The sequence below is a fragment of the Pollicipes pollicipes genome, unplaced genomic scaffold, assembly GCF_011947565.3.
Source record: "Pollicipes pollicipes isolate AB1234 unplaced genomic scaffold, Ppol_2.1 Scaffold_4295;HRSCAF=5057_pilon_pilon_pilon, whole genome shotgun sequence".
In the NCBI taxonomy this organism is placed as follows: domain Eukaryota; kingdom Metazoa; phylum Arthropoda; class Thecostraca; order Pollicipedomorpha; family Pollicipedidae; genus Pollicipes; species Pollicipes pollicipes.
This window is the reverse complement of record NW_023596461.1, coordinates 22,135,715-22,147,051: the sequence shown is the minus strand read 5'-3', so window position 1 is coordinate 22,147,051 and position 11,337 is coordinate 22,135,715. Positions and strand designations below refer to the sequence as shown.

The 11,337-nt window shown below is 60.3% G+C and overlaps 1 protein-coding gene and 1 long non-coding RNA gene across 2 annotated transcripts in view; one reads left to right on the top strand and one right to left on the bottom strand.

Annotated features, from left to right (window-relative positions):
• The window catches only part of LOC119097306 (balbiani ring protein 3), a 55,402-nt gene extending 55,336 nt beyond the window's left edge, over nt 1-66 (bottom strand). Inside the window, exon 1 of the mRNA XM_037220354.1 lies at nt 9-66. Coding sequence (XP_037076249.1) covers nt 9-66 — 58 coding nt within the window. The remainder of the gene's footprint in view (nt 1-8) is intronic.
• A 3,848-nt stretch (nt 67-3,914) lies between these two features.
• LOC119096957 (uncharacterized) lies at nt 3,915-5,148 on the top strand. Its single transcript, XR_005094106.1, has 3 exons — nt 3,915-4,000; nt 4,375-4,508; nt 4,963-5,148. It is a non-coding gene; the product is annotated as an uncharacterized LOC119096957 (long non-coding RNA).
• The last annotated feature ends 6,189 nt before the right edge of the window (nt 5,149-11,337 follow it).

Genomic DNA, 11,337 nt, shown 5'->3' with positions numbered 1-11,337 from the left:
TGTTTGACCAATGGGTGCCAATTGCGAGAATTGCCTGAGTTTTCTCGTCGCGTGGCAGGGTCGCATGATTTCTCAACCGGACGGTGGCAGCAGCGACCACGGTGTAACGAGCTCCGATCCCTACGTTGTCAGAATAAGTGACACAGAGTTCGCGATGACATGTGTGCCCCGCCATACGACCAGACCTGACCTGACCTGGCCTGACCTGACCACCTGCCTGCAGGCGTCGCGTCAGCTGGGCGAGACGGGCAGCGTGGACGTGGAGATGGAGGCTATCCTGCTGGAGCACGGGGTGGACACGCGCGAGTTCGGGCCGCAGGACCTGGAGGGCCTGCCGACGGCGCCCTGGACCATCCCGGCCGAGGAGGTGGCCCGGCGTCGCGACCTTAGGTCAGCAGAGGCCCCGGGTCGGGGCCGCCGCCGGGCAGGCTGGGACTGACCAGCCGGGCTGAGGCACAGTGTCGGACTGGGCGTGTCCGGACAGGGCGCTCGTATTGTGATGGCAAGTAGGCAAGCCCCGTGTGGTATCTGTCACACTGTGTGCGCTTTGTGGTGATAATGATCACCGCAAAGAACATCTGTCGACGCACGACATTGTCGAGTATTGTCGGGTTATATACATCACGACATTGTCGGGGTCGTCGTGCCCTGGTGGCGGTGCGAGACACTGCAAGACCCGTGGTTGGCTCGTCTGGACGCGCCGCGCCACGTGTGACACGAGCTCCGGCCTGACGCCAGGGCCGAGTGCGTCTTCACCATCGACCCGCTGACGGCGCGACCTGGACGACGCCGTCTCGTGCCGCCGGCTCGACTCGGGCCAGTTCGAGGTGGGCGTGCACATCGCCGACGTCAGCTACTTTCTGCGCCAGGGCGTGCCGGCCGACCTGACGGCCGCCGAGCGCTGCAACTCGGTCTACCTCGTTCACAAGGTGAGCGCCGCGCCGCCGCTCTGGCCGAGGCGGCCCCTGAGGACGCTGCAGCGGGCGGCCGGCCCAGACGCCGTCTCGGACGGCCGCGGTGCCGTCCGTGGCGTCCGCTTCGTTGAACTGCTTGTGGGCTCTTCTTTTCCGTCAGCCACAAACCTGCTGCGGATAATTTTTAGTTTGAAGTCGTGTCTTTTGTACACCTTTTATTCGTGGGCGTAGAACACTGACTCGGTGATGCACGCAGTGGCGTTGTCGCCCGTCGGCGGAGGTCGGCGGGGTGTCAAGCGGTGACGTTCGTCTGGTGCCCAGGTGATCCCGATGTTGCCGAGGCTGCTCTGCGAGGACTTGTGTTCGCTGAACCCGGCGCAGGACCGGCTGGCCTTCTCCGCCATGTGGACGCTGGACAGCGAGGGCCGCGTCTTCGACGAGTGGTTCGGCAGGACCGTCATCCGCTCGTGCACCAAGATGGCGTACGAGCACGCGCAGGTTAGCCCGCAGCTGCTCACGCATGACTTTACAGGCGTTTTGGGTTGTTTCAGCGTTTTACGCTCGGAACCCTACGAAACCAGCACACATGAGCATAGCTCTGACCGACGGCTTGTATCTTGTGAGCGGTTTAGCCGGTATGCGTGCGGACCTGCTCGTGACGTCGGTGCGACGTGCATTCATGTGGAACGTGGTGCTCATCGCTACGGATGCGTCTTGAATCTGGGATTCGAGTCCGTGCCACAGGCATTTAGTGTTCATCCGGTTATCCAAAGTGTGAGGTTGTTGGCAGAATGGCCTGGAATGATGGGTGCGTCGAAGCACGGTTCAGCATTCCTACAAACAAGATGGCGGATGGGGCGAGGACTGGCGCGCACGAGTGATGAGGCCGCGGGAGGTCGGGGTTGGACGGTTTTTACCGCCACTTTGATTATGCGCGAATGCTGATGTTGGGCTGTGTTGGGTGATCAATCGCAGACGTGTCGTTAATTTCCTTTCTGATGATCGAGGCACGTTACAATGTCCGTGGTTGTTCGCGAAGAGGGGATGAAATAAATCGAAAATGAATAGCAGGCTGGCTTGAGTAAGTAAATCGACGTTTCAAATTCAGGTGTTAAATCATCTGAACCGGTGCGGGCGGAAGATTCGGTATATCTTAAGAGGCAGGAAGGATGTGGCTGAGTCTTGTCGTCCCGCCAAGACAAGCGTGCTCATACTTGACATCCCGAAAAGTCCCTCAAACGTGATCTCTTGATCGATCGTAACTGGCGTGTGTAGGCATCATTAGGAATGTCGAGTGTCTTACGAGCCTCGTGTCACCGATAGATTTCAGGCTTGTGTACCCTGGGATATCCGCAGCCATTTTTATGACGTCGTAACCACCAAACGGACGACCCAAAGCGTGCAGACACTGCCGCCGTTCAAGGGATGATAAATAAACCGGTGGGACAGATGGACTTAAGCCCATCGATGCGTTCCCGAAAGTCCGGGGATAAACCCCATCGGACCTCGCGCCATCGGGCGTCGAGTCTCCTGATTACCCCCGCGCAGCCGCGCGACGTCACCCGACCGGCGGGGTGACTTCACGAGGGGGGGGGGGGGGGGGGGGGGGGGGGGGGTGCTCCGCGCACCGGTTCGGAGCCGAGCCGCCGCGGCGTCTCCCGCCCGGCGGCCGCCTCCGCCCCAGCTGATCTGACCGTTCCCGCTTCTCCGTCGACAGGGATCATCGACGAGCCGGAGCGGGCCGCCGGCGGCCGAGGAGCTTGCCGCCGATCGACGGCGCTGGACGGCCGAGGACGTGCGGCACGCGTGCTCACGCTCCACCGCATGGCCCAGTGAGTGGCGCGTAGAGCCGGACCGGGCCCAGGCAACTCGGGATGAGGAGGCTTTGACGCGATTGCGATTTGTAATCTTGTGTTTGGAAGCATCAAATCGACGTATGAACTGTAATCACATTGGCTGTTTCCACTTGTTTCCGCGCTGGTTTTCCAGCGCAGTGTTGAGTGATGATGGCTGTGACGTGGTTTTGCAGTGAAATCTTGGGATGTGCCATTGGGCACGTGTTGTAAGTGTTGCAGTCTCCTCTCACCAACTGCGGGAGCGGCCAAAGCACCAGCGGACGGTGTCGAACGCCTGACCGCAATGTCATGGAAACGACTTTTGTTCTGCTGAGGCCCGTCTGTCCCGTTGTCGCTGAGCTGGCCGCCGGGTTGAGCTAGCCTGCTCAAGCCCAGCTTGTCGGCCGCGGCGGCCCGTGTGAACCGCGGGTCCGTCTCTGCCAGCCAGCGGACCCGCGAGTCCTGCGCCCGCCAGGTGCATGCGCCAGCGTCGCGTCGACGATGGCGGCCCTGCGACTGGACCAGCCCAAGTTGTGCTTCGCGCTGGACGGTCCCAACGGCGCGCCCCACCGGCCTTCTACACGTACCACCAGCAGGAGAGCAACCGGTGCGTGGGAGGGGTCGCCGAGTGACGCCAGCCGCGGCTGAGGCTGGGCCTCTCAGGCATGCTGACGGCTGTATGTGTCCTCGTCGGGGATGTTGGGGTGAGGTGGCCTGGGGACCAGGGGTCGCGGCGGATTCCGACAGCGCGCCGGCTGATCTCCGGTGGGAGTTGTTGGACGCGTCGGCCGTTTGGAGATGGGTGGCGCGTTACGGTGGGCGCCGCGCTCGGTGGCCGTGCTCAGACCGACCGGTCACCTTAATGTCCTTACCGTCGTCACCATCGCCACTGCTGTCGCGTGGCGATCGCATTTGATTTCCCAGCGCCGTAAACTATTCGTTGTCCCGACGGTCGGCCTGTAACCGAAGAACGCCGCACACGGTCACATAAACTGAGCCTGCGACGGCCTGATCCCCGCCGGTCAGCGCGCTTGCGGCGCCTGCAGCCGCTGGGCGCCGCCGCTCGCCACTAACGCACCGTCCCCTGTCCCGTCAGATCTGTATCTAGGAGTTCATGCTGCTGGCCAACATGGCGGTGGCGCGGCGCGTGCTCCGCTCGTCCCGTCGCTGGCCGTGCTGCGCCGCCACGCGCCGCCGCAAGAGGGCCCGCTGGCGGACGCCGCTCGCCTCCTCCGCAGCATGGGGCTCGAGGTGAGCGGAGACGGGACGGGACTGCGTCCGAGGAGCGTGGTGCGGAAACGCCGTGGTGCCGTTGGGTACGAGAAAAGCGAGTCCACAGGAGTAGTGCGAGCGTTTGATTGGTCCTCGCATGGTGTCTTGTTTCTTGCCAATGCCTGCCTATATCGTATGTCCGGTGACAGATGATGATGAGAGCTCAGAAGAAGCCGCGACCGCAGCTGCCTGTCTTGCCGATTTCTTTGGGGAGGGGAGGTCCATCGTGACATAGCGGATTCCTCCGTGGCTCTCCTCGTTCGCCACGTCTCTCCACTGGGTTGTCCGGAGCCGGCTGTGCCTGCGCGAGCGCGAGTGCCGCCGCCGTCCACCGCACTCCCGCCGCCCGACAGATGGACGTGGCGTCGAGCGGCTCCGTGCACGACTCGCTGCAGGCAATGGCCGCCAGGTGGCAGCAGGAGCTGACCCCGGACGAGGCACGATCCCGCATGGCCGTCGTCGTCAACCTCTCAGCAAGCCGATGAACGTGAGCGAGCCGTCCGCAGGGGTAGGGGGTAGTTGTGGATCAGCGCTGGCGCGGCTGTTGCTAGGAGGGAGCCTCACTGACTGGTGTTTATGGCTGGTCCTGCGAGGTGCAGCGACGGCCACGGCGTCGCTGCAGGCCGTGTTCCATTTCATGCGGCTTCCATTGTACCGACTGCAGTAAGCAGCAATGAACGTTGACCGTGAAGCAACACTGCGAGGCGGGACCATGCCAGTGATATGACGCGGTCGGAGTGGTGTGATCATTCAGATGGAGGCATGCCGCATGATCGCTGATTTCAATAGGCCTGTGACACTGGACCAGGTGGGCTATGCCTATTTTGACGATAGCACGGTTGGCGACGGCCAGCGCCTTATATCGGCCCGGCCGACCCGTCTCCCTTGCCGTTTCGCCGCGGTACTCTGCGGTCAGTAACGCCGCTGGCGCGGACCGACAGGCCGCCGAGTACTTCTGTTCGGGTGTGCTGACGCAGCCGGAGCAGTACCGGCACTACGCGCTGAGCGTGCCGCTCTACACGCACTTCACGTCGCCGATCCGCCGCTACCCGGACGTGCTCGTGCACCGGCTGCTGGCCGCCGCGCTGCAGTACGACCGGCCGGCGCCGCTGCCGCCGCCGCTGGTGCAGAGGTGAGGCGACGGCGCCAACCCCGCCCCTGCCGCCGCGCCGCCCCGGCCGCCGCCCCCGCCCCGTCGCCGTCGCCGTCGCCGTCGCCCGGTTTCCAGGGCTGGCGGCGCGGCGGCACGCTGCGGTGCCCTGCTGTTTCGGTGTCGGTCTTTGCCTCTAAAATCTACCACGTTCGGATGGGCAGACGTTGGTTTTGACCGAGCATTTGCGTGATACATGCACCCGCAACATACCGTAGCACATGCGCACACGTCGCATGCTCCCTGTGAAAGATCGAGCGGGATTGGCCACAATATCGATTCCAAACGTGCCTGTATTGGCACATTCCGGGTGTGTATGCCTTGTCACTAGCGCCCGCCCCCCCCCTCCCGAATTTCGGTCCGCCGGGCGGCCGGATCTGCTTCCATGGGCGGACCCTGACCGTGACGTGGTGGCGTTCTGGCCGTGGACAGAACGTGTTTCTGGCCGTGACAAGACGTGGGCGTTCTGGCCGTGAACGAGACGTGTTCTGGCCGTGACAAGACGTGGCGTTCTGGCCCGTGACGGGACTGGTGCTCTGGCCGTTGACGAGAGGTGGTGTTCTGGCCGGGACGGGGACGTGGCGTTCTGGCCGTGACGAGACGTGGTGTTCGTGGCCGTGGGGACGAGACGTGTTGCCTGTGGCCGTGACAAGACGGTGTTGGTGCTCTCTGGCCGTTGACGCGTGGCGCTCCCCCGGTCGCCAGGATCTGCCGTGCGCTGTAACGAGCGCAAGGCTGGTCTGCCCTGCTGTGTTCGGAGGCGTGCTGCGTCTGCTGTTCCTGGCGCACATGGGTGGACCTGTGCGGCCCTATCCGCCAGCAGGCCGTCGTCATGGCCGTGCTCGACAAGAGCTTCGACGTGTTCATCACCGAGATGGCCGTCTCACGGCGCGTCTACATCGACGTAAGTGCGCCGCTCGACGGCTCGGCTCGCTTCTCGTGGCTGTTTTAGTTTGGTCCTACTGTAGGAAAGCAGCTGAGCTTTGCGTGATGTGTTCCGCAGCCCCGATATAGCTCTCCTCTTCGCCCCCTCCGCAGAAGCTGGACGTGGAGTCTCTGGAGTTCACGAAGGCGGGCGGCGTGCCACGGCTGCGGCCTGGTCTGGCGGCGCTACCGACAACCGAGCCGGCCTGCAGTCAGCTGATTGAGCTGTTCTCGCGCGTGCACGTCACCCTGGAGCGGACGGACATGCCGCTGAAGTTCAGCACGGTGGCGCTGCGGCCCGGAGCGGAGCTGGAGCCGGAGCCGGGAGCCGGAGGCGTGAGATTCCAGCGCCGTCTCGCTGAGATCTGTGGCGGACCTGGCGCTGTGGTGGTGCTCAGTGCCGTGCTGGAGGAGGCCCAGGCTCAGTACCGCGCCACCGTGATTGCCGATGGAGGTGGAGCTGGAGGCGGTAGCCTGGCGCGAACTTCAGCACCGTGGTGTGGCTGGACGAGGCTCAGGCTCAGCAGGATGGTGTCGAAGCCGGGGGGCGGAGCTGGCGCTGGGGGGCGGGGCGCTTTTGTGAGGTTCGGATGCAGCGCCAGCGCCAGGTGAGGCAGGCAGATGCTGGAGCAAACTCGGTGTCTGCCTGCCACGCTCAGATCGGGGCGGAGCGGAGCGTAGCTGGTGAAGGTTAGGTTAGGTTAGGCCTCCCAGCCGGAAACGCTGAGACCGGGAGCCGTGCTGAAGTCATGACGGGGTGGGGCCGGGCGCTGCCTGCGGTCGGTGGCGCCGGCTGAGGGGAAGAATGGGTGGTGGCGGCGTGAAGGGTGCCTGATGGAGAAGAGGGTTTGGTGATGGTGCGAAGTGGTCTGACATGCCAGGGAGTCTTGGAAAGCCGAGGGCGCGTCTCCGGGTCCAGCCAAGGGCTAGTCGAGAGAGGGGCTGGCTGTACGAGAGAGAGAGAGGGAGAGAGAGAGAGAGAGAGAGAGATAGAGAGAGAGAGAGAAGGAGAGAGAAGAGAGAGAGAGAGAGATAGAGCGAGGAGAGATAGAGAGAGAGAGAGTAGAGAGAGAGCGAGAGAGAGAGAGAGAGAGAGCGAGGGGTCGAAGCCGGACGTGCGCTAGTGGCCGCCTGTGATGGGTGTGTCATGTGTCTGCTGTGGCGAGGACAGTGTTCATGTTAGTGGTGCTTTTTGCGACTAAAGCGGTCAGCTAGCACATTGTTTTTTGGCACTTGCATGACTTCTTTAATTGCCTGTAACGTGTTTGTCTCGGCTGACATGTTCTTAATTTTATCGGTCGATTGAACTAGGCTGCTTAAATGCACTCATAGATTAAAGGCTTTTCGGCCCCCGCGCGGTGGTGGTGGAACTATTTGCTTCATGCGATTCTCCGCTTCTGTATAATTCGTATAATTAAATTCAGTGCATCTTTATGCGGCTTCGGAGTATTTCGAGACGTCTCAAAATGTGTCGAATATGGTCCAGCTTGTATTTTGGACTGTCCCGCTTCCTTAGTTGCGCTTGTGTGCATTAGTTACGCGTGTGACTAGCTTACGGGGAGACATCGATGCAAACTGACTCGCACTCGTTTGGTGACGTCATTGGCCCATGCAGGGCCTGTCCCTCCGCCCCCCCTGCGCCGTAGATTTGCGTGCCTGCGTGCTGACCGGCGCCGGGACGGGCCGGGCCGCCCGCCCGTGTGACGGCGGGACGTGGGGGGTCGTGACCATCCGCTGCACGGCGCCAGTCGTCGGCAAGCGTGCCATGTCGGCGCCAGTCGTCGGCAAGCGTGCCATGTCGGCGCCAGTCGTCGGCAGGCGTGCCATGTCGGCGCCAGTCGTCGGCAGGTGTGCCATGTCGGCGCCGCGGTCGGGCTTTTACTTAATACACCAATTTAAGTCCAGCTGTGTGTGTGTGTGCGGGCTTGAGAGGAGGTGACGGACCTGTGCGTGACGTGACGCGGATGGATGACCTCTTCCCGGCGGTCCAGGGGGCGGCTACTGTCAGAATAGTACTTCCAACTGACACTGCCAAAAAATGTTCAAGGCCTTTCTTGCTTATGTTACATGAAAATGCATCATTGACTATCCAGTCGATGAGGTTCTGGATGTGCAAATGCAGTGTCAGCTACTGGGTGAGTTACGCCGGGCGGTGTGCATGGAAATGAAATGGCAGTCGGCAGATGTTTGTCATGGTGTGCTGCAGCTGCTTGCACTTTGCAACAAGTGGGAGCTGTACAGCTGAATTGGATACGTGCCGATGGTTGCCTGCCGCTCACGTAAATGGCGTGATAAATTTGCCGCTGCAAGGCTCTACGTAGTTTTCACCCGGGGCGGGCAGGGCAACTGACAAATGCAGCGCGGGGTGAAACAGCAGTGGCCTTTACTTGTGGACTGCGCCCGGCCGTTGCTCAACGCTAGTGAAGGGCGGAATATATCAGCCTAGATGGACGCTCCGCGGGCGGCAATAAAAGGTGTGGCATGCCTACTTGAGACCGCGCGCAGCAGGTAAATGGCGATAGCCGCAGGCTGACAGAGTTTGTAAGGCCGAAAAAGGCGAGTGTTTGGAGCTTTGAAAGCATTTTGCAGACAGGCTTCCCCCGCGAGAGCAGCTGCGCGCCGTCAAGAGACCCTCGCTGCACCCCTGGCGCGGTGTTACCGCACTGGGACCACCCGTTTGCTAATACGAGCTGGTTTATTTGGCTGGCCGTCAGCGCGTTGAGTCAGTCCTGACTGGGCGTGTTTCCGGCTGGTGACGTGGCCCAGCCCAGGCTTCTGCGGTCCCCAGAGCGAGTTATCGTAACGCCGCTCATGTCGCGGCCGGCTCTGGTTCGCAGGGGGTCGCAGGCTGATGCGTGTCACGTGACATGCCCGCAGCTTTGGTTTACGCCACAAGGTGCAGTCGACACCAGCGTTCGTTATCTGGTTCGGGCAGACGCGAACTAGACACCGGTGTTGCAGGCTAACGCACGATCTGTTTGGGGAAACAGAAATTCTGACATGCTTGAGCGAGCGACAGCCAGTTTAGGATAATGCCGTGCCTGCGATGGCCACCTTTTTATTTAAATTAAGAGGGCCAAGGTTGACCCCATAAAATTGCTGCGTTCAACAGCCCTCCACAAAAACCCACACCTCATGATCTTACTAGATACGTCCTGCTGCATTGCGCCAAAGCTCCCACTCGTTTGTGTGCTCCCTTAGATCGTCAAAGATGCACGCTTACTATCGACAGAAAGCGTGTACATTTGTCCTTAGAACCAGAGACGAATTGGTGAGGGACCGGTCATCCTGTGGTTCGAATCGTGTTAGATGCTGGTTGATACCCCGGCAGCCATCATCACATTTCGATGCTGCCGATCTATCGTTGATCGCTTTGCCTGATCAATATCTCCAAACGTGACGGTGCTGCAAATCTCACGATTTTGCAGACCCGAGGTGTTCCTGCAACGCGCAGCGAGATGGATGCGATTGGTTGATGTTTGTATCGTAGCTTGTGAATTATTTTGTTTTCATAACAGTGCTTCACCTTGCGTACGATCAGAGGCGCGGATTCGCAAAGTGAGTTGGGAGGCTGAACCGTGGATAATTATCAAATCTACCCCAAAAATTTGCCAGCAGATAGGTTTCTTCCAGGATCCGGCCTACTTTTTTCTCTAAGAAGGGAGACTGGATCGCAAGCTGGGATGGGGACCCCCTCCGTCCCCAACTGAATGGGGAAGTACAGCACAGCGAATGCTAATGCTAATGATACACACCAATGATAATCATAACATGCCTAACGTTTCATAGTCATTTCATACTTCACGGTCACCGTTTAAAAAGTCTTTCAAGGGGATCAAAATACTTCAATGTGAAATATTTGTTAAGTCATATTCTACTTAATTTCCATGCATTCCCAACCAGATTTAAATGGCTTATGCGGCTGTTAACTTTGGGAAAGAGGACTTGATGAGAACGGCAACCAGCTGCATGCCGGCCTGTACGAAGGATGGCGAGGGAATTTCTGACTCAGAACAAAATCAAAATGTATTACTTGAGTAAAGCAATCGGACACATAAGACTGGGAATACCTTTGATAGGATTTTTTCTTTTGGACAGTTGTTAGCTGCGAGTGAATTTTAATGGCGCGATTTCTACACTTGCGTTCTGGGTTTGCCCGTTCAGTGGGAAGTGCTTTATTCAGGACCGAGTGCCGTGAGACAGGGACGTGAGGACAGGGGCGTGCCGTGCCGTGAGGCTGGGACGTGAGGCAGGGACGTGAGGACAGGGGCGTGCCGTGCCGTGAGACAGGGACGTGAGGACAGGGGCGTGCCGTGCCGTGAGGCAGGGACGTGAGGACTGAAAACCAGAGCGAGCATCGCCTTGCGCTCGAATGAGTACGACTACTGAGCAACCTTCATCAGTCATCAGTTACAAATGAGATGATAAGTTGGATTATTGTCGCCAGAGGTGTCGTTGCCCCGCAGGTGCTGCCATTTCAGTCAAACACTAACCCAAAATATCAGGCTACTTGAAACAGGTGCTTACATGACCATCCGTTCGTTCTTGCAATATGTCGTCGTGTGTTGTCATGTCGCATCGGGTTATATCGAGCTTCACCGCTTGACCTCACCACGCTGACTACTTACAGAAAACACCACCACTATCCAGTATCCACCGGCGCGCGTGTGTGGTCCCTCAGGGTAACCTCAGCTGGACCTGTGCGGTTACCGCCCCCCCCCCCCCCATTCCCCCCCCCCCCCCCTGCGTGCGGTGCGGCCGTCAGCGGACGAACCCGCGGCAACAAAGGCCTCGCGCTGCGCCCCGGCCTGACAGCCCCCAGCCGTCAACGATCACATGATACGCTTGTCTTCGACTCGCCCGGCGGAACACCTGGTGGCGGCCGTTCTAACCGGCTGCGTCCGCCGGGCGACACTTGCGAGCCGGCCCCAGCGCCGCGGGTCTGGGCGGCTGGTTGGGGATCTGGGCTCGCATTCGCGTGCGCTGTTGTTGGTTCGCGTTGTCCCGTACATTTCCCGACTGTGCGTTGTCCCGTACATTTCCCGACTGTGCCTGCCTTTGCGGTGGTCATCTTCTGCCACGTTCTGGCTGTGTGCCGCGGTGGACGGAGACAGTCTCGGGTCTAGGTGGCGGGCCATCTTTGTGTCAGTGTCTGAACTGAGCACAACAAAATTATGGCTTGGACTGGCAACATCCGAAAGTAAAAGTACGTCGGCAGCCGGTGTGCGCCAGCCGGCGTTGC